This window comes from Urocampus carinirostris, chromosome 5 (assembly GCF_059441175.1).
Source record: "Urocampus carinirostris isolate Australia breed hairy pipefish chromosome 5, RoL_Ucar_1.0, whole genome shotgun sequence".
In the NCBI taxonomy this organism is placed as follows: Eukaryota; Metazoa; Chordata; class Actinopteri; order Syngnathiformes; family Syngnathidae; genus Urocampus; species Urocampus carinirostris.
In genome coordinates, this window is record NC_142353.1 from 10403270 (window position 1) to 10426517 (window position 23248).

The 23248-nt window shown below is 40.9% G+C and overlaps 2 protein-coding genes across 5 annotated transcripts in view; one reads left to right on the forward strand and one right to left on the reverse strand.

Annotated features, from left to right (window-relative positions):
• Window positions 1–10850, reverse strand: part of LOC148365188 (regulator of G protein signaling 3-like) — a 39291-nt gene extending 28441 nt beyond the window's left edge. For 2 of the 4 annotated variants that reach the window (XM_088335666.1, XM_088335670.1), the window contains exons 1-2: window positions 10743–10850; window positions 4901–5303 (exon numbers count right to left, since the gene is read on the reverse strand). In XM_088335666.1, the coding sequence (XP_088191792.1) occupies window positions 4901–5185 (285 nt within the window). In that variant the 5' untranslated portion in view covers window positions 5186–5303; window positions 10743–10850. Of the gene's footprint in view, window positions 1–2433; window positions 2569–4900; window positions 5304–5407; window positions 5514–10742 lie in introns of those variants that run through there. The other 2 variants (XM_088335667.1, XM_088335669.1) reach the window with 2 other exon arrangements.
• Window positions 7649–22294, forward strand: LOC148365189 (fibrinogen C domain-containing protein 1-like). Its single transcript, XM_088335674.1, has 9 exons — window positions 7649–7790; window positions 10827–10905; window positions 16353–16465; window positions 17761–18127; window positions 18281–18392; window positions 18463–18599; window positions 18919–19015; window positions 20969–21148; window positions 21509–22294. Exons 2-9 carry the CDS (start codon window positions 10828–10830, stop codon window positions 21766–21768), a joined length of 1344 nt encoding a protein of 447 aa, XP_088191800.1. The 5' UTR covers window positions 7649–7790; window position 10827; the 3' UTR covers window positions 21769–22294.
• The last annotated feature ends 954 nt before the right edge of the window (window positions 22295–23248 follow it).

Below are 23248 nucleotides of genomic sequence, written 5' to 3' on the forward strand. Positions count from 1 at the left end.
TTATAATTTAGGCCAGTTTTTCTAAGTACTACGTTGTACTTATTAGTTTTTGCCTATTTATCCGGATAGCAATTTATCTTTTTCTCTTCAACGTATTTATATTACATGTTTTATTCTGGAGTACCATGTCTAATCTTGTTGCATACAATGTCTCACGACAATAATATCAACTCGACAATTATGACAGATGGGGCTGGGCTCTGGCATGTAGTCGTTAGCATCTACTTGTTAGCATCTACTCTTTAGCATGCAATTATTAGCTACAGTAATAACGCTGTGTAAACACATTAATAGCACACTATAAAGGCTATACAAATAAACATGACTTGAATACAAACAAAATGAATGAAAATAAATGGGCACCATCATTTTGAATGGGTCATACTTTTTTGAACCGGCCCATTTATTTTGAATTAGCATATTATCATATAGTTGTAAGCATCTCGTTTGCATGCAGTCTATATCATGTAGTCATTAGCATTTAGTAACAGCTATAGCTAGCAAAAAACATAGCACACGATTTCCGGTTGAGCCGGAATTTTTCATTATATATAAGCCGGAATTTTTCATTATATATAAGTACACATATCCATATATATTATGTGCATCGCTTGTCCTCAGTAGGGTCACGGGGGTGCTGGAGCCCATCCCAGCTATCTTCGGACAGTGGGCAGGGGACACCCTGAACTGGTTGCCAGCCAGTCGCAGGTCACACAGGGACACACAACTCGCTCGCTCATTCAGACCTAGGGACGATTTGGACCAGCCAATTCCCCTGACATGCATGTTCTTGGAATGTGGGAGGAAACCGGACTGCCCGGAGGAAACCCACGCAGAAATGATCCAAACCTTTTACGGAAGCTAGATCGACTAATCGAAAGATCATCGATCGATAGATCGATAGATGTAAGATAAAAAATGGAGGATAATAATACTTGGGCTGGCGAATTATCTATTCTGTTGTAAAGTACCTTCATCTGGTCCTTGCTCGCAGCAATATGGGATTGGGGATTATGTATCACAGCCAAGCGATTACGGTTATTTTTAGGTGGAAATAACAGCAAAAAAAGATCCACCATGCCCAAAACAAATGCGTTCTGCCGTTCCCTGCTCGCAAAATCATGGGGTCAGGGATAATGGATTGTGATTGCACAAGTGCAGTTCACTTTTGGGTAGAGAGGTTGCCACCCCCCCAAAAAAAGCGGCCGGGCCTGACAAAAATTCCTTGCTCGCAGGAATAGGCGATTGGGCATACAGTATAGTAAATTGCTCCACAAATCCAATACTGTAATACTTGGCGCTTTGTACTTTGTGGCCTAAGGGCATCGTGGGTTGAAAAAATATTCCACAATCCTTTATCCCTGATCACACATTGCTGAGAGCGATGCCGGAAGAGCAGATTTTCGTCGGGCCGGCAACAACTTTTTTGTTATTATTTTTGCCTAACATGAACTGCACTCGTGCGGCCGCAATCCATTATCACCAAATGGGCCAAATTCGGTTTTCTATGTGAAAGGCTCTGATAAAAAAAACTTTCCACTCTTGTGAAATATACATTTTTGTATTTTCTACATAAAATAAGATAAATATCAAAAACACACCAAGATTTAATAAGAAATAAATACTATACACTGGCTTAATGAGCCTCTGAACCACGAGTTTAAGATCTCATCTCATCTCATCAGCCGTACCGCTTATCCTCATTAGGGTCGCGGGGGGGGGGGGCTGGAGCCCATCCCAGCCATCTCCGGGCAGTGGGCAGGGGACACCCTGAACTGGTTGCCAGCCAATCGCAGGGCACACAGGGACAGACAACTCACTCGCTCATTCACACCTAGGGACAATTTGGACCGGCCAATTCACCTGAAATGCATGTTTTTGGAACGTGGGAGGAAACCGGAGTGCCCGGAGGAAACCCACGCAAGCACGGGGAGAACATACAAACTCCACACAGGAAGTCTGGAGCTGGATTTGAACCCACGACAGGTTCCCATGACATGAACTGTGCCGCACAAGCGCTAACCACTGCGCCGCCGTGCTGCCCGAGTTTAAGATACCTGGTTTAAAACAACCCAAAAAACTGGGTCAAATTGATTAAGTACTGGGTTGGTCTTGATTGAATGAATTATTTTTTTTACCACTAGGAGGCGACTAATATCAAACGCTGTCCTTTTAAACTCTAATAAAGGCAGGATGATAGTTTGAGACCCCCGATTTTAACCTGGTGTGTCCAATACAAACAATAATAATAGTTATTCTCAAGCACAAGAATTCTAAAGAACGTGTGACAGGAAAGGCAAACAAACCCTGCCCCTTTTACGGCCGTGAAATTTTTATAAAGCTGTCTCTTGCCCTGCACTCCCACACATTCCGTAAGTGGACCAATATAAAAGATTGATCAAAGATGGACGAGGAAGAAGGGCTAATACCGACCTGAGGCAGGTTATGTCCCACGCAAAAACCACACAGGAAAGAAATGCTGTGCATGATGACCCGGTCCAACCCTACACCTCCTTCCACAGACACTGCTAGCTTTCGGAATCCATTAAAGATCTGGTAGCAGGGCTGAAGTCCGAGTGGGACACGAAGTGTGAATGTTAGAGTGCCCGCTTGTACTAAAGAAGAATGGCAGGAAGCGCACAGTCGCACACAAACAACACATGTGGACCAATGATAAGACACGGAAACATTTCCTGAATTTGGAAGCACTGCTTCCCACATTACAACAGAACTCCGGGATGAAGCGTTCCCGCCTTACAACGTTCTCACTATATGAACGAGATGTTGTTTCAGCCCTTCGTTACAGAATTCTTTGCAATATATGACATCGACAACAAATTTTCTCGCCTGCCCAAAAACGTTGCAGTGTTGGTACGTATGACAAGTTATGTCTCCAAGACTCCTGTCTGCTATTAGTCGACGACCTATTAGATGCCAGTCTGCTATTGGCTTGCATCGTGGCAGTATAATGCTGATAAACATTCAGCTGAACTACTTCCAACAATGCTGTTCTCTCTCTAAATCAAGTTTAAGTCTCATGCTGGGTCAAAAGCTGAGGAATAAAAATAAGTTGCACAGAGTGACTCAGTTAAAGATTTAGGTGTCATATTTGACCCCGATCTGTCCTTTCAAACACATGTGAAGAAAATTACTAGAACCGCTTTCTTCCATCTTCGCAACATTGCTAAAATTCGTCCTATACTGTCTCAGTCGGATGCGGAGATTATAATTCACGCGTTTGTTACCTCCCGTCTCGATTACTGTAATGCACTACTCTCCGGTCTCCCGAAGTCCAGAATCAAGAGTCTTCAGCTGGTACAAAATGCTGCAGCGAGGCTTTTAACTAGTACAAAAATGTCTGATCACATCACGCCAATTTTGGCTAACCTGTATTGGCTCCCTGTTAGCCTAAGATGTGATTTCAAGGTTCTCTTAGTATTATACAAAATCATACATGGACTTGCTCCCTCATATCTTTCAGATCTGATTTCCCCCTATGTTCCGGTCCGAAGCCTTCGTTCTGAGAGCGCCGGTCTTCTGGTGATCCCAAGAGCCAAGAAGTGTCCCGCTGGTTCGAGAGCGTTCTCCATCCGGGCACTGGTGCTGTGGAATGCTCTCCCCCCTGAGATCCGTTCTGCAACCTCAGTGGAAATGTTTAAATCTAAGCTTAAAACTCACTTCTACTATATAGCATATGAATAACCTATACTTTCGTGGACAATATCTCTGTATCATTTGTGATTGCAACATCCTTTGCTGTCTGGTAATCCTGAACGGGGTATGCCACATGTGCGGTCCCTTCTCTAGGTTTCTTCATTTTCCTCATGTTGAGGTTTTTGAGTTTTTCCTTGCCCTCATGTTGATTCCAGATCAGGGGATGGTGTAATAATAGTCTGAAAAAATAGTCTGTGTAATAACCTGTGAAGCCCTTTGAGACTCTTTGTGATTAAGGGCTATACAAATAAAAATGACTTGACTTGACTTGACTTGGCATGACTGCATTGTTTTACTATTTTTTTTTAGCTTAGGGTCCCAAGACTTGCATTGATGCAAAAGGGAGAAGTAAAAAAAAAAAATATAATAATATTGAAAAAAAGAATATCCCCACACCCCACAAAAATGAACTTAAGTTAATTACAAATTGTTCCAAAACTGAAATGTTTAAAAACAGAACAAAAACTAATCTGAAAAAAAAAGTTTATAGTATTATTGTTTTTCCCCCAAAAAATCTGAAAAAAAATTCTGAAAAACAAAAATTGAGAAAAATACAAACAAAAATAATATTTCAAAATCAAACAAAAATATTCCGAAAAATAGACAAACATGGTGTTGAAAATGGATTTTCGAAATATATATATTTCTGTTCCCAAAAAAGAAATACATATTTCTAAATCATGAATAAAAACAATAAAAATCTTTAAAACTGAAAAAAATATTTGAAAATCACAAAATAAAATAGTGTTATTCCATACAGAAATTCACAATTACAAAGACTAAAATGACTGACAATCCCTATTATACTAGAAAGGCTGTCCGGAAAACCAAAACCTAGGAAAATCCAAAATGGTGGATAATCACATTTATACTTTTCTTTCTCTTTTGTTTTTTCTCTTTTGCCTTCATCTTTGTCCATTTTTCTTTTTTTCTCTCTTTTTTTATATGTTTTGCCTATTCTCCCTTTTTTTACTTTTCCCCTTTTTCCTTTCTCCCCTATTTTCCATCCCATATTTTATTTTCCTTACCATAACCCTCTCACAAAACCTCACAGTGGATTCATGCCATAACCAGGGGGCCTACTGTGTCTCACTACGCTGTTGCGTCCCTAAATTTCCCATCATGCCCAAGTCATAAGGATGTCTTGTTAGTAGGGGAGTTGTTTAGAACCAAAATTGGCACTCACCATCAATTGAGGCTTGGTTTCTCTGTTGCAAACACCACACTTGCCTTCCTGGGCGCAATCTTGGTTGTCTTCGGTCTTGGCATTCTCTGCAGGAACGGACGTGCGGTCCGGTCCCGGCGGCGCCTCAGCGAAGCGGTTCTGGTCCGGTGGAGTGTCGGCAGAGTCTGAAGCGCTGGGGTTGTTGTGACCCGCCGGCAGTAGATAGGCGTCTTCGTTATCGTACCAACGATGGTGAGGCTCACCGTCATCATGACGCCAGGACCAGGTCGCGTGCTTCCAGAACATGGTCGAGCCTCGAAAACCAAAGAACTGAATGCGTTCCTACTGTGTCCAAACGTCTCGTTGTGCTCGCTGGCGATGGCTTTTAGGTCTCGTCACAGAGGAGGGACTTGGACTTGTGCATCTGTGTGTAAATAGAAGCGAGGTGTGCTGAGGGTCAGCTGCTTTGTGAGCTACTTGTGGTTCCCTTGGCGACGGCGGCAAATCTTTGGGGCAGCGAGCACTTACAAGCTATTTCTATCACTGCACTCAACATGGAAGTGCAACATCACATCTGGGAGGCGCGTGCAGACTAGCGTGTACTTGGTGTCTTCGTATTGTTCGTGGAGGTAGTGATAACTATCGTATCACATTGACTTATGATCAACATTTGTACAAAATGTAGAATGTTAAGGTGTCAATTGCCAAGTCAAGTCAGATTCATTTGGACACCCCTCAATCACAAAATGTCTTGAAAGACTGCACAGGTAACAATTACACCATCCCCTGATAGGAAACCAAGCTGTGGGCAAGGAATAACTAAAAAAACAAGAAACAAATAAGAAATACTAATTAAGGTGTAATAGTAATGTCGGATGGTTTATAAACAGGCACCACTACCTGTGGTGTGTCTTGGGCAAGTACAGCCCGGCGGTCCCTCTCCAGACCTTTTTTTTTGGGTAAGGAGGTTTCCTCCCCCAAATGAGACAGATAGTACTAAAATCCATGGTTACCATTAGCAGGAGAAGCCTCTTGATCTGACTCAGATACAACACCTTCATCATCCGGTCGCTGTTGATTTTCAGTGTAAAGCGCCATATTGCTCTTCAGAAATGAGCCGAGGTCCTGCCGAGACCCTGGCGATTAAGGGATCCGTGAATCGTGAACTTCTCATGATAGCCAGAGATTAGACAACTTTGCCAAGTCTCTGAGTTGCGTATGGTAACCCCCCCCCCCCCCCCTTATATTGGAGACACAGCTGTATCTAGGGACCACCCAAGGGAAATGAAATGTTTCAGGAAACCGAGGAACACCAGAAGGTTCACTTGTTCGTCAGCCTTATACCAACTGAAAATAGCATCTGCGCCTGCTTTTTTTGGTATTTTTGGTAAAAAATGTCTATATGAACCCGACACTGCACTACGTTCCAAGGTCATCTGGTGCAAAAAAACCTTATGGACGCCATTTTATCAGCAAAAAACACACACACACACACACACACACACACACACACACACACACACACACACACACACACACACACACACACACACACACACACAACTTACATGTTCTGTGCTTTCTGTATGTTCTTGTTCTGTGTTTTAGTGCTTCAAGTGAAATTGTGATAAAACGGTTAAAACAGCCTCAATGTGTAATATTTGACCACTAGATGACACTCTTGTCTAATGCCAATAAAAAAAACACTGCTGCAGAGCACAGTGTAGCAGAAAGATGGCAAACAAATATGGCGGCAATCTTAGGTATGGATTCCACTATGTGAAGAAATACAAATTTCTCATTCTATGCTTTCTTAAAAATAACATTGGCATGATAGTTCATGTATCTTTGCCTCGTATTCAAATGAATGTCTTTTTTAATGAATGAAAGTTTTTTTGTACCACTGGGATGCACTAAATATTATACACTTTTCCTTTAAAGTTGTATCTACATAGTTCTTGAGATTAAATGCTAGCACACACAGCTTCCACCGCCTCCTTTCAAGTTTATTTCTCTCTAAACTCTGTTTCCTGTCTTTTGTCTTCTTCCTTTCAAGTTTGGTTCAGTACAAGTCAGTTAATGGTCTGTCATATTTTTTGTTCTCTTTTTCTTGTTCAGTTAGTTAGTCTGCCTGCCTTATATTTTATGGTCTCAACTTCACGTCATGCTCTATCAACGTATGTCTTTAGTCGTCCTCCTTTCCAATTTTGTTCATTAAGGGTTAATTAGTGTGCCATTAGCTCTTGTGTTGTATTATTTTTATGTTTTATTCAGTGAATTTGTCTACCTACATAATATTTCATGGTCCTGCTGCAACTGCAATCCTGTTGTGTTCTATCAACGAATGCTTTTGTTCGCCTTCCTTTCAATTTTGCTCAGTAAGAGCTTGTTAGTGTGCCATTACATCCTGTGTTTTCTTTCGTTCAGTGAGTTAGTCTACCTGTCCTTTGTCTCCTTTCTATAAGGATGTGTTTAGTTAGAGCTAGGTAGTGCCCTAATGTATTTTGCATTGTCTTATTTTTGGTTCAGGTAGTTCTCTCTTATCCCCCATTTTTTCCCAGTTTCTCTCTTTTATCCCTTTTCCCCTAATTCTTTCCACTTTTTTCTCATATTTTCTTTTCTTTTTCACGACAGTCCTAAGGTCAAAAAGTGGTTACACTAGACGCTGAAGCGTGCGAGGCGACACATTGCTCTCATTAATCTGGAGTCAATCCGCACAGATTGGGAGCTAATCTGAGGAGATTTGGAGCGGCAGCTTTTCTGGCTCTCTCCCTCTTTCTACGGCGTCCGTCTGTTGTCATGACGACGTGACACTATTTTTCAGCAAATTGCAGCTCAGGTGCACTTGTTTTCCAAACTTTCGCAACTCAGGTGCAACGTCTCCGTCCGGGTTGATCGGCAAGGCTGACAAGTAAGTCTCACAAATTTGGAATTTATTCAGAATCGTCTTGACTGTCATTGATTACGACTTAGTGTACATTTGTCACAACGAGATTAGACTTGGCACTCTGGGATAAACATGTAAGAAAAGACGTACGGAACATAAAATAAAGAATATTAAGAAAGTTATGTACAAGGTAGTTTCTATAGAGCAGGGGTGTCACACTCATTTAAAATCGGGTGCCACATGGTAGGAAAAAAGCTCACAATCAAGTAGATTTAAGAGAAAAAGAGAAAGGGGAGGTATAGAGCAAGTAAAAGAGCAAGAGAGAGAAAAGAGAGAAAAAAGACAGAAGGACCAAGGAAGAAAGAAAGGGAAAGAAATTGAGAAGGACAGAGGGAAAGATAAGAGAAAAATGGAGATTAAGGGGGAAAGAGAGAGAAAGAGGTGAGAAATTAAGTGACATAGAAGGAGAGAAAGAAAGAAAAGCAGTAAGAAAGAGTAAGATAATGAAAGAGAGAATTAATAGATAGACAGCAAGGAGGAGAAGGAAAGAGAGAGAACAGATCGATAGAGATAGAGACAAAGAGGAAAAGAGAAAAAGAAAGATGAGAAAGAGAGATAAAGTGAGAAAGAGAGAGAAATACAATTTCTGTCATGCCCTTTCTGGACAAATTTCAACAGTTTACCTTTTTTATTACCTTTTTAATTTATGTTCTCTATTTTTTGTGTATTGTTACCCAATGCAACATCTATCGTACCCTGGTCATCCTGGAAGGGGGATTACCACTTGTGAGGCCCCCCTCTCAATGTTTCTTATTTGTTTCTTGTTTTTTTAGTTATTCCTTGCCCACAGCTTGGTTTCCTATCAGGGGATGGTGTAATTGTAACCTGTGCAGTCTTTCAAGACATTTTGTGATTGAGGGGTGTCCAAATGAATCTGACTTGACTTGGCAATTGAAAAAAGAGGGAAAAAAGAGAGACAGAGAGAAAAGAAATAGAGAAATAAAGAGGGAGAGAGAAAAAGAGAAAATAATAGAGGCAGACAAGATGCAAAAGAGAAAAAAAAAAGAAAGAGGAAAAGAGCGCGTGAGAAAGAGAGACAGAAATTGAGAGAGAAAGAGAGAAATACGTCTCCAGTTGCTTTGTGAGCGGTTCCCGGCTGGACAAATGTCAAACTGCAAGTCACTTTTCTCTTGTGCTTCTCTCGGTGTATTCTCGCGAAGGAATTGAAACCTTTGGTGGGCCTGATCTGACCCGCATGCCGCATGTTCGACACCATACTATCGACAGAATTTGGTGTGAATTTTTTTTTTTTATCCTGATCTGTGCAATAAAGAAGCAATAGAAATACTAAGCCCATAAAGTTTAAGAAAAATATTTTAAAGCAATCTATCTAAAGGGTGAAAAAAATAGCTACTGAAAAGGATAGTTTACTGACTGTAAGAGAATGTTTAATTTGCAAGGAACACCTAACAATAATAATAGCATTGAGCTGTACCTTGGAGCCCAGCGACATAACTGAGTGGCTAGAGAAGGAAACAGTGGAAACAGTGTGGAAAAAATCATGGAACTTAACGACATTAAAATGCCGAGTGACACTGATGGTCTTAACCTGCAGCCACTTGGCTAAAGAAGGAAACTGAGAAAACTAGTTGAAGATGCCTTAATGATAAGACTCTGAAGTTGAGCTGTGTGACACTGAAGGACCAAGCAGGAGGAGCCAGCAACAACAGTGGCTAGTGGCAAGCATTACCCTGCAAGTGTCTAACATGAGTGGCGAGAGAAGTAAACAGTGGGAAAAAAAGATGCCCAATTCACAGAACTTAGCGGCATTAATCTGTGGAAGGCAACTGACAAACAAAGAGCAGCTAAAAATTCCATAAGTAGCTAGCGACAGGCCTTAGCCAGCAATTAAGGGGCTAACATGTGTGTCAAGAGAAAGAAACAGTGGAAAAAAGTAGAACATACCTGGATGATAAAACTCTGTGATGTTGATAGGTGAATGTCGAGGGACCCAGAAGGAGAAAGCAAGAGCAACTAAGAATAAGATTAGCGGCTGGAAGGGAGCCGTAGCTTGAAGCCAAGTGGCTAACGTGAGTGGCAAGAGAAGGAAACAGTGGAAAAATGTAGAAGATGGCTGAATCATGGAACTCAATGCCATTGAGCTGTGGAAGGCGAGTGACACTGAGGGACAAAAGCAGGAGGAGCAAAAAATTACCTTGACCTGCACCCAAGTGACTAGAGAAGGAAACTGTGGGGAAAAGAGTAGAAGATAACCGAATGATGAAACATGGTGATGTCAAGATGTGGAAGGTGAGGGCCGCTGAAGCACACAGCAGGAGTAGCTAAAAAAAAAAAATATTACTGGCTAGTCCTCCCCAAATAATTCTTTCCAGTGTTTTCAGGCATGTGTTTCAAGATTATTTAAATGTGTAGCTTATTATTGTGTTTTGTAGTTTATTTGTCGCACTGAGAAGTCAATAATTTTATATACATTTTGTTGTGTCAAGCGCAGATTCCAGTTAAAGTTGCTTAATATAAAAAAAAATTGACTGAATTAAGAGTAAAAAAAATCAATGTCATTATGAATTAGTAGAATAATCGATTTTTCCAAAACGTATTCATTTATTTGTGCACATTATTGTTAGCAATATACCAAACAAAGGGACCCCATCACCTGTGCTTTTTCTTGCTTTAATTTTCTTTTTTTCTTTTGTCTTTTTAATCTTTTTTTTCCTTTTCTTTTTTTCTTCCTTTGTTTCCCTCCCTTGCTTTTACCTCTTTTTCCTGCCTTTATTTTATATTGTTTTCGATTTTCACATTTTATTTCAATTTGTCTTTGTTCTTTTTTAAAAAAAATATTGCTTTTTCTTTGTTTTCTTATTTTTTTCCCTGCTTTTTTTTCTTTTCTTTTCTCCTTTTTTCCTTATATGCTCCCCAATCTCTCCCATCTTCCGGTAACACCCCTGGCCTATACACCTGTTAGCATTTTTTTGTGTTTCTTGTGCCGAGACGTCGTCCACTTGTCCACCCGTAGTCCCAATTCACGTTTACCCGTTTCAGGATGATGCTGAACGACAATTGGACGGTGATGAACAACAGCAGCTCCGAGCTGGACGGAAAACTGGCAAATCGCCGCAAAGTAAGTCAAATACAAGTACATATATATATATATATATATAAAACCATGCAACCAGCAAAAATCATCTTGTAAATATATATATATATATATATATATATATATATATATATATATATATATATATATATATATATATATATATATATATATATATATATATATATATATATAATAATAATTTCCTTTGTATTGTCATTCTTTGTAACAATGTACACAGAACGAAATGTCGATACACCTGACCCGTTGTAGCGAGTCGATGCAGCCGCAGCCAGAGGGCGCCGCCATTATACCAATTAGGTATGTCTCGGTCGAGGCGCGAACCAGCGACCTCCCAGTCTCAAAGCGGGCACACTACCATCTAGGCTACTGAGCTGGTATATATATATATATACAGGGAGTGCAGAATTATTAGGCAAATGAGTATTTTGACCACATCATCCTCTTTATGCATGTTGTCTTACTCCAAGCTGTATAGGCTCGAAAGCCTAATACCAATTAAGCATATCAGGTGATGTGCATCTCTGTAATGAGAAGGGGTGTGGTCTAATGACATCAACACCCTATATCAGGTGTGCATAATTATTAGGCAACTTCCTTTCCTTTGGCAAAATGGGTCAGAAGAGGGACTTGACAGGCTCTGAAAAGTCAAAAATAGTGAGATATCTTGCAGAGGGATGCAGCACTCTTAAAATGGCCAAGCTTCTGAAGCGTGATCATCGAACAATCAAGCGTTACATTCAAAATAGTCAACAGGGTCGCAAGAAGCGTGTAGAAAAACCAAGGCGCAAAATAACTGCCCGTGAACTGAGAAAAGTCAAGCGTACAGCTGCCAAGATGCCACTTGCCACCAGTTTTGCCATATTTCAGAGCTGCAACATCACTGGAGTGCCCAAAAGCACAAGGTGTGCAATACTCAGAGACATGGCCAAGGTAAGAAAGGCTGAAAAACGACCACCACTGAACAAGACACACAAGCTGAAACGTCAAGACTGGGCCAAGAAAAATCTCAAGACGGATTTTTCTAAGGTTTTATGGACTGATGAAATGAGAGTGAGTCTTGATGGGCCAGATGGATGGGCCCGTGGCTGGATCGGTAAAGGGCAGAGAGCTCCAGTCCGCCTCAGACGCCAGCAAGGTGGAGGTGGGGTACTGGTATGGGCTGGTATCATCAAAGATGAGCTTGTGGGGCCTTTTCGGGTTGAGGATGGACTCAAGCTCAACTCCCAGTCCTACTGCCAGTTTCTGGAAGACACCTTCTTCAAGCAGTGGTACAGGAAGAAGTCCGCATCCTTCAAGAAAAACATGATTTTCATGCAGGACAACGCTCCATCACACGCATCCAAGTACTCCACAGCGTGGCTGGCAAGAAAGGGTCTAAAAGAAGAAAAACTAATGACATGGCCTCCTTGTTCACCTGATCTGAACCCCATAGAGAACCTGTGGTCCCTCATCAAATGTGGGATTTACAAGGAGGGAAAACAGTACACCTCTCTGAACAGTGTCTGGGAGGCTGCGGTTGCTGCTGCATGCAATGTTGATCGTGAACAGATCAAAGCACTGACAGAATCCATGGATGGCAGGCTTTTGAGTGTCCTTGCAAAGAAAGGTGGCTATATTGGTCACTGATTTGTTTTTGTTTTGTTTTTGAATGTCAGAAATGTATATTTGTGAATGTTGAGCTGTTATATTGGTTTCCCTGATGAAAATAAATAATTGAAATGGGTATACATTTGTTTTTTGTTAAGTTGCCTAATAATTATGCACAGTAATAGTCACCTGCACACACAGATATCCTCCTAAAATAGCTAAAACTAAAAAAGCCCCACTCCAACTTCCAAAATATTCAGCTTTGATATTAATGAGCCTTTTGGGTTCATTAAGAACATGGTTGTTGTTCAATAATAAAATTAATCCTCAAAAATACAACTTGCCTAATAATTCTGCACTCCCTGTATATATATATATATATATATATATATATATATATATATATATATATATGGTCGCTGGTTCGCGCCTCGGCCGAGACATACCTAATTGGTATAATGGCGGCGCCCTCTGTTGGCTGCGGCTGCATCGACTCGCTACAACGGGTCAGGTGTATCAACATTTCGTTCTGTGTACATTGTTACAAAGAATGACAATACAAAGGAAATTATTATTATTATTATTATATATATACAGTATATATAAGTGGTGGGCTGAATGTGGCCTGTGGACCATAGTTTGCCCACCCTTGATTTAAAGGAAAATTCCATTTCAATTACCTTTAGGTGTGACTTCAGCTGGTACAGTGGAGTACCAGGTGAATGCTGAGCGAGGAGGAGAATGTGGATTAAAGAGGAAACTCTTTTTAAAACCTTCCACTTGCAAGAATTTCCGCGCTTTTAGAATTGTTTCTTCCTTAATCTTAAAAATAGTCCCAATCGTCAATTGTTACAGCCATAATCATCAAGGGTAACGATGCGTATGCCTTCTTCGCATTTCTTGATCATCGCCAGCTACATTTTCATGGTTAACATGTTTTGCTTCTCCCTTTCGCATCACAGTGAGCTTTTGGCCACATAACTAATTATAAACTACAAGTATACAGTCTAGTATCACACTATTACATATCGATAATTTCAGGACGCTGTGACACAAACCAATAGCAGACCAGCGTCTTCATTACATTGACCAATAGCAGACCGGCATCTTAAATTTACGCACAATATGCCAAAGGTTTTACTTAAAATAATTTGATTACAGTTTGTAAATGAAACAGGGTCTGAAAATATGTACATCTTGTACTGTATACTGACTGATATTATATATTCTTTAGTCTACTTTTAAGGATTAGGTGACTTTTTGTCTGCAGCAACATTTCGGTGTCACGATTCATTAAATAAAAATCTTATGTTTCATGTTTTTACGATTTTATTACAACACTAATATGTTTAACACTAAGAATTACATAGTGGTCAAGATGAGGGATGGATACAATTCTAACTAGAGTTTGTTTTCCTAAACAGTGTCTCCAATTGTTTTTCACCCTGTCATTTCCTAACAAACATTTCCCCAAAAAAAGCTATTTTTCTCAAAGGTTTTAGTTGTTCTATATGAAATTAATAATATTATTATAATATTGTTACTGTAGAATATTATTACTATTATTATTATCAATACCCGACTTAACACCCCTCCCCCATACTTTTAGCTAATCTAGCAGTAGCTGTCTAGCTAATCAACTTTTAGCTTGCTAACTTTCAACAGAATAGCAAAACTTAAATATGTTTAAAACGTTTTTTACTCATAAACAAGTATAACACATTTAAAATAAAACATAAGGAGAGTAAAAGTTTAAATTGACCACTTTTTCCACAGTTGAACTTCCGCCCAAATTGAATTACGTCACTTCTTGTAGATAGCTTTTGTGGAATTGTAGTCTTTTTGGAGGGCTATCGAGCTCATTCTAACAGGGTGGAAAATTACAGGTACTACTGGGACATGTAGAATTTAAACATAATAGCAAGCAAAACACAGATTCATAACAGTTCATTGAATAACGAAATAATGAAAAGTTTAGTGTAGTTTATCAAATCATTAAAGAAAAAAGGATTTTAGAGTTTTATGGTCTACACTTTTTCAGTAAGTTGATTACATTGTACTGCGAACACAATATAATTGAGCATGTGTGTCACCAAAAAGTGATCTCAAATACAAAATAAGACTTGAAATGCATTTAATGCAGAGTTCAATGATTGTAAACAATTAGAGTGAATTATTTGAGTACTTTTTTATTTACATTTAGCAGATTTTAGATAAAAAATGAGGGTAATATAAGAAATGTTGCTACAAACAGAAAATCACCCGTTTGGTACTTTACAAATCGAGAAAGAAATGTAAGGAAAGTAGAGTAATAATAATGATCTGGCAACATATCAGAAGAGCTACAGGTTGCACACTTTGTGTTAATCTGAAAGCATATAGTGCTTGTAATCTTCAGCAGCTGTCACAGAAGGCGAGCAACCCGAGAGAGCGACATCGTATGCGACAGCCTCTTATCCTTCGCCACTAGAGGTCGCTGTAGTTTATAATTAAGCTGAAGTGTCTGGATTACTTCCAAATTTGCTGGAACAATGTGCCCAGTGTCAGGACATGGAGGTTGGCCTTAATCCCAGCCAGTCACAGCAAAAGACCAAGCGAGTTTGGTACACCCGGAGCAGTTGAAAAGAGCCAATAGCTGGAGTAGGTCATTGTAGAAGTGCCTAACTTAAGCAGCTAGCAGGATAAGCTGCTGAAAAAGCCGCAAAAAGACTGCAAGAGCAACTTTTATTTACGTAGAACAGCTAACAACAATGATAGCAGCTAGTGGCAGGAAAGAGCCTGCAGCCAAGTGGCTTATATGAGTGGCTAGAAAAGGAGACAGTGAAAAAAAGTAAAACATGACAAGCATCAGCTATTCGAATCACGGAGCTGAGCGACATTCAGCTGAGGAAGGTGAGTGACACTGAAGGATGAAGCAAGAACAGCTAACCATAAAAATAGCTGTTAGCAGCAAGCAATAACCTACAGCCAAGCGGCAAATATGAATGAATTAATTTTATGAGTGACTAGAAAGGAAACATTAGAAAACAAACTCAAAGATGACAAGCGCTAGATACCGGAATAACAGAACCGAGCGACGGTCAGTTGTAGAAAGCAAGTGACACTGAAGGATGAAGCAGGAGTGGCTAACTAAAACAATAGTGGCCAGTGGTGGGCAATCCCCGCAACTTGGTGGCTAACATAAGTGGCTACAGAAGGAAACAGTAAAAATATGTGTCCGAAAGCCTAAATAACAAACTAGGCGACATACGCTTGCATGACCAGCTGTGGAAGACGAGTGACACAGAAGTAGGAAGCAATAGCAGCTAATGGTAAGACTTTGGCTACAGCCAAGTAGCTACTGTGTGGCCAGAGTAGAAAACTGTAAAAAATATTCTACTAGATTCCCAAACCATTGGACTCTGCATTCTTTGCTTGCATGGCTCGCCAAGCCAAATAACAAATCAGGAGCAGCTAAAAATAACACTAACGACCAGCAGTAACCCTTAACCTGCAGCCAAGTGGTTAACATGAGTGGCTAGAGAAGAAAACTATGGAATAAAAAGTATAAGATGCTTGAATCTTCACATTTGGTGCTCAGCTTTGTGCCGTTGCATGCTAAAAACACAACTGGGACAAGCTAGCTAGGCAAAATACTTGTTTCAAACATCCGTAGTAGTAAGATAACTGCCCAATACAATATGGTACCTTCTTCATATTTCTAAAGCTAATATCATGTTCCTGGGTAAGTACATGCGGTTTTGTTTACAATCTAAATTTAAAGAGTTTTGACTTGAAATTGACCAAGTATTTTGACACCTCCAGGGGTTGCTATTTGATACACACTGTGCCTTTGAGACACATACTTTTTGTGTGTCCAGAAATGTTGCAGCCTCCTTTTGTGGACTGTCCCCACGGCAGTGTTGGTAGCGGTTGCCACGGCGATGCTTACCGTTCTCTACGTCAGCAATTATCCACTTCCCTTCTTCAACAGGTAAATGCCACAAATCCGTTCTTTGATTTCTCCAAGACATTTCTGTTTTATTTTCTACCACCATGGACAAAATGCCATAGTTGTATCCATCCTTATATAGTGTCAGTCCATGTTTAAGTACAGTCATGTATGAGCACAAACAAATCTCAATCAGAGTCAAACTACTCACTGCATGCAAACATGGTCACTGAGTGGGTTTGTTTATTTATCCTAGTGGTTTGTTTTCTACAAAACTCTTCGGGTTTTGGGCTATCCTGAACAATAACCCCAACCCAATTTGGCCTCATATTGTAAAAACAATCCAAAGAAGTGGCTTATTGAAGACATTAACCCGTAATTGTTGTAATTCGATCTCACCTTAAAATGATACACTCTACTAACAAATTGGTCAAAAATGTGACCAATCCAATACTTGGACCAAGTTCTCTGACCCACACTGTTTTGTGGGGGTTCTTCCTGGATAACAACACAGGATGATCGGTCAAATCAACCAAATTATTGGGTTGGTCCATTTTGGCCCAGTCTTGGGTTATTTTTAACTCAACTGTTTTATGACGTGGCATTTATTTAAAACAAGCCAAAAAATTGGGTCTTTTGGGTACAAAACAACCTTTAAAGTTGGATAAAATAAATAATAGTCATTGGTTGGTGGTTTATAACCCAAATGTTTTTGGGGTTGGTAGGGGGAGGAATGAGTCACAATACAACTTGGTATACCAACCCCAAATTTGGGGTCTTATTATACCTAAATCAAACCAGAAAGTTAGATGAGATTGACAAAGTTGTGGATTTTTTCATTTTTTCCAAGTTTTCCACCCACACATTTTTTAGTTCTAGTAGGGGAGGAATGAGTCACGGGACAACTAATTATACCAACCTAAATTTTAGGGTATTTTTAAATCAGCGTGCACTAGTTCTAGCATAAAAATGCAGTTAACTGCTAGTTTCTGTTCCTAAAATTGTCATTAAAAATTGTATCTTAAATGCTAACGGACCAGGAAAGGCAATGTTTATTTGATAAAGGCTAAAAATTGCTAATTCTGTATGTACCAGCTCATGTTGTACACAAGTTTCATACTGAAAAAATACAATCTCATGAACACCAAATTTGGACAAAGAGATTGTCCCAAAATTTCAGCTATGCCTTCAGTATTATCCAAAATATTCCCCTTTTTGAAGACTTAAAATCATCAAACAAAGTCTCAGTAAGTATTGGACAATCATTGAAGTCCAATGAGTGTTGGGTCGGTTTCCAAAAGGGGTAGTCAGATTTTAATATGTCAATCTACCGGCAGGGACCAAGCCTCGTCTTCTTCCCCCATTATCGCCACTAATCCCAAAGAGTCCGGAGCCCTGGTGACGGTGTCGCAGGCGGGAGATGGCGAACCCATCAGCATCTTCTTAGACCCCAACTGTCCTGACTCCGCCCAACACTTTGAACGGTGGGAGGCGCTGCACACGTCACTCATACGAGCACTGGGCACTCGAGGCACCCAAGACTGGCAAGAGGTGGGCAGAGTGCAGTCTTTGGCTGAGGAGCTCCGGACAGTCGCCGGACATGTGCGAGACCTCAGGCGAGAGGCGCAAGGCCTGAAAACTGGCCAAGGGATTTTGGAGCAGAGGCTGGAACGACTGCAGAACCAGCAGAGTCGCATCGCTCAGGTGAGGGATCCCACAAATCTTTGCAAATTCAAATCAATTCTTTTAGACTGCCAAAGACAGGGACTCGGTTTTCCCTGCACACGGCAGGGGTCAGTTGTTTACTGTTACACCAAGTTTGTAAAATCTCTAATAATGAACTACTTTGGTTGGCAGACCCTGTCAGACGAGCAAGCCGGGGTCCTCAAACTGAATTCGGCTTTGACGGACTCTCTTTCCAGCCTTGGGACTGGGACACATCGTCTGAGCAGACTCCACAGGGACAAAGGCATAGTTTTGGCCCTCTCCGCCACATTTGAAGCGACTGCATTCTTTCACGCAACCATTGCTTCCCATAGGCCTGGCACCCAGAGACTGCAGTGAAGTCTTGGCGGCTGGAAACACCCAAGACGGCGTCTACTCCATCTTTCCTGTCCACCAGCCAGACGGATTCATGGTTTATTGTGACATGAGCACGGACTCTGGTGGCTGGACTGTATGTATTTTTTAGTTCTATGTGAGAATTGGTTATGGAATTATGTGTCTGAAATTCTGGTCCAGACACTAGTCAGGAAGTCCAAATATTGGCCAACAGTGATATTACCTGTCGTCCTTTGAGTTGTATTTTCTCTAAAATATCTGGAATTCGGAATGTCAAAACCAGTGTTCACCAGGCTCGGCAATTCAATCTCATTAGCCAGTCACCTCAGTGCACGCTAATGACCTAAACAAGCTAATTCGCTTAGCGGACAAACAGCACACCTCAAGCTGTTTGACTGACGGCTGTGTTTATGTTCCCGTCTTTGTGTGGACAGGTCATCCAGAGAAGACAGGACGGCTCAGTGAATTTCTTTCGTGGTTGGGACGCCTACAGGGACGGCTTTGGAACCACGACAGGAGAACATTGGCTAGGTGCTGACACATGCATATTCTTGTACCTGCAACATGGGGACCTTGATCCTTCAACCCCTAAACTTCACCTTGATAACTGATTGCCGAAACATTAGCCTCGCTCCAGTGAGAATCCAATTCAAACCTAAACTTAAGGTTAAAAATTGGCAAAAGAAATTTTCAATTATTCAAAAAGAAACAAAGCTGTCTGAAACTGTTTACTGTAAATACATTATGATTTTGTACACAACTAACATGACTCATCTTTCACTTTAACAAAAACTATCCTTCCATCCATTCATCCATCCATTATCTGCATTTGGTTCGCGGGGGTGCTGGAGCCCATCCCAGCTATCTTCAGGCAGGGGACACCCTAAACTGGTTGCCAGCCAGTCGCAGGGCACACAGAGACACACAACTCACTCGCTCATTAACACCTAGGGACAATTTGGACCGGCCAATTAACCTGACATGCATTTTTTTTGAATTTGGGAGGAAACCGGAGTGCCCGGAGGAAACCCACGCAAGCACAGGGTGAACATGCAAACTCCACACAGGAGGGTTTGATCTTATGACCTCAGAACTGTGCCACACACGCGCTTACCACTTCCCTGCCAAAAAAAAAATATTACAGTAAATAAAATTAGGCTCAGTAGCAACTCGTACTACATGAAAACGGAAACTTTTTTCAATAAATACAATACATTTCAATACAAAGCACATGACTTGAATTAACTTCAAACAAAAAGTTCAGGAAAATTTCAACGGAGCTGGTGAATTTAAGTGTGGACACTCCTTAGAGATTCCCTAAAACAATAACTACACTTTTTATGCATTCTCTTAATTGTGAGTTAGGTGACTTGCCGCCCACTCTTGCTTCAGTGGATATGCCCCCGGTCGCTTATCCAATCAAAAGGTGAGGGGAGAGAGAAGAAGAGGAAGCAAGGAGCGAATGAGAGTATAACTTGGCTTTCAAGTTATTGCCTGCCCATCGTACCCAGTTTTAAATATATTGAATCGGCCGATTGAATTAACACAGAAGCTGATACCGATATCCGTCAAATTCCCAAATGTCAGTGTCGATAATCAGCCTGGCCGATAATCCTTTGACCTTGAGTCCCCACCTGGTGTTTACATCTTATTAGGCCCAAACCATTCTGGTATTGTTGTAGAATATTGTATCCGAAATGCTAGTGAAAAAGACACACAAGAAGGCCGTTAGCTTGACTGCAGTTACCAGGAAAAGCAGAAAGCTAATGTATACAAGCTCTGGTTGCATAGGTTTAGAAATTCTAGCGTTTCAAAAACACCAAATGCGATTGTTTTAAATTTCCAATTATGCTAGATTCCTTTTGAATGTTGCATAAAACAAAATTATTTCCAAATGTTTACAGCAAAGTTGACCATATTCACCACAATACTCCCTGCTTTAATATTTTCAAATCATTGTTAGGCCCAAACCATTCAGGTATTGTTGTAAAAATCCTAAATACTATTCAAACAGAGACACAAGGAGATTTCTATCTTCACTGCGGTGACCAGGAAAGATGGTGTTTCTTGGCAGAAAGCTAATATATACAAGCTCGGATTCAAAATCATTCAGAGGGGGAATATTGCGGTGGAAACTATCATTTTCGAAAAAATATCTGGAAAGGATACTGTGGTATGCAACTGTCCTGAGGAACTTAGCGTAACAGGAAGTTTTGGACAACCGCCTTGCCCATATTTGATTGTCAAAAAACTACAATTCGACAGAAGGGATTGTTACTCAAAACTTTTTTAGGACGCTTACGTGGCATGACATCATTTCTGGATAATTCCTCTAAAGTTAATTGTTTGCTCCACAATATTAGTCCCTTTGAAGATTTCAAATCAGAACATCATATTTTTGTGATCCAGTTATGAAGTAGTGTCCCCCAACACCTGGTCCAACAAGTCCATGGTTGTGTACTGGACAAACTTTACGTCTTTCAGGCCTGCAGAGAATTTACGCTCTGACAAGGGCTGGAGGTTACGAACTACGAATCGACATGGCCGACTTTGACAACGCCACGGCCTTCGCCCATTACGCCGAATTCTCCGTGGGCCAAAACTCAGTCAACCCTGATGAGGATGGGTACCCGCTAACTGTGGATGGTTACTCAGGAACTGCAGGTAACAATTCCACACAACTTAAATCACAGTTTTTTATCTGGTATTGAAAATATTTCACAAACACCTCAGAATTTTTGAGCCTTAATAATTGGTCTAAAGGGTTAAGTTTACCAAATATTTTAACAATGCCTTGAGCTTGTTCACATCCAAGAAAGGTTGCCTGTTCTTGGCTTCGAGGACCCTAGGACATATAAACAAGCCATGAACTGAGTGGTGACTCATACTAAATGATGAAATCCGATACCTGAAACACAGCTAAAGGTCAAATGGTCTCTGATACTCCTAAGAGACACCACAACCCAGAAGAGGGAGGACAACAAAAGTACTAATCACGAGCAAACAATTTGTCTCCTCTTTCAGGCGATTCTCTCCTAAAGCACTCCGGGATGCAGTTCACTACCAAAGACCGGGACCAAGACCAGTCGGAGAACAACTGCGCCACCTACTACCAGGGCGCTTGGTGGTACCGCAACTGCCACACGTCCAACCTGAACGGACAGTATCTGTCGGGCGGGCACACTTCCTATGCTGATGGTGTGGAGTGGTCCAGCTGGACCGGCTGGCAGTACTCACTTCGATTCACAGAGATGAAGATACGACCTACGCCCAAAGACCGCTGAGTGCACAGTCTGAGTCCTGGTAGGCTCAGGCACGCCGGAACCTCAAAGATGCCCTAACAGCGTCCTTTGGCAAGATTTGCCGAGATTTAGGAGCACTCCAATTGTTCCAAGAGTGTTTGTGTGACTCCAAAAAAACAATTGATTGCGTTAAATGCCCAACCGATGGATTTGCCTATAAGGAGCTCTCAGATGCATTGGCATGTTGGTGAAACGATTCATTGCTATTCTTGTTTCTTTTAAGATACAATACTGAGGGCCCGTGACCCTCTATCCCTTACCCTAACCCCTAACCGTATCCTCTAATAATTGAACTTTTTAACCTTGACCCCCTAACAATTTCAAACCTAACCCTTACCCCATTACCTTAGTCACTAACCCTCTAAACCTAAACCCACTTTAACCCTATGCCCCTTAACCCTAACCCTCTAAGCCTGACCCCAGTCCCTAACCCTGGGGTTTCAAATTGTTAGTTTCTTTCCCCACAAAATCATCTGTTGCTTATAAATAAAGTCGCTGTTTAGCACAAGTGTGCCTCACCAAGTTTCATTGGCTGTTTCATGCTCATTGACATTTGCTTATTGTTCATCAAAAGAAGTTTATGTTAGCTAAAACTATTTTGCTGAATGTGTCAATTGTGCAAAATGTCAGTTATTTTATTTCTAATCAAAACTTATACTTATTAGCCAATGCCTCCCGAACCTCTAGTATGCCAGTGTAGAGCAAATAAGCCCAGCACAAAAATGAATTCCTCATTTTTTGTTTCAAATGACTCACTTTGGAATGGATAGTACGACTGCGTCCCTTTTTGGACAGTTCCTGGACGTATTAATTCACCATGTACTATAATGAAATCTGATAACATGAAGTTTTCAATGTGATTAAAATATACAAGGCAATATATTGATAAAATAATGTTCTCACAGTACGTCATTATGTCCATTGGAGGGACATTCTCAAGTACAGAACATTACTTCTTTGGCTTTCTAACAAATTTACCATCTTCAAACACCATCATCAAATCCTTGTGGTATCAGATATCTGAGACCATGCCCAAAGAGGCATGTTCTGGTCAAGTGTCCATGGTCCATATAAAAAGAGTAGCTGATCGATAGCTCGCCCTCTTTTATCCTGCTCGCCCGCCTGCCTGCCTGCCTGGCTTGTTCGTCTCGCAGGACGGCCGCTTGGTGCGGCCTTTCGGGCTTCTTCTGCAGCCTTGAGTTCAGCACGTGGGCCATTTGTTGCGACCATTCGGAGCACGAGACCAAATCTCTCCGCAACGACAAGTAAGGGGATGGCTTCAGATTTAACTACATGTTTGCTGGTTCTTGCGAATGAGCGTTTTTTTTTTTTGTACAACAGAATCTCCCCAAATCGACTAGCATTATAGTGGATAGTAACTTCCAGACTTCAGTGATCGACAGCGCTTCCCCCCTTCTTTTTTTTTTTTAATCATTGATTCTCAGTGTTAATAAATTGTGTG

Bases quoted from the DNA above. Each gene is read 5' to 3' on its own strand.
- LOC148365189 (XM_088335674.1), top strand. From the start codon at position 10,828: ATGATGCTGAACGACAATTGGACGGTGATGAACAACAGCAGCTCCGAG. The intron at 10,906-16,352 runs GTAAGTCAAATA...TTGTGTGTCCAG, and splicing joins AACTGGCAAATCGCCGCAAA to AAATGTTGCAGCCTCCTTTT. The intron at 16,466-17,760 runs GTAAATGCCACA...ATCTACCGGCAG, and splicing joins CCACTTCCCTTCTTCAACAG to GGACCAAGCCTCGTCTTCTT.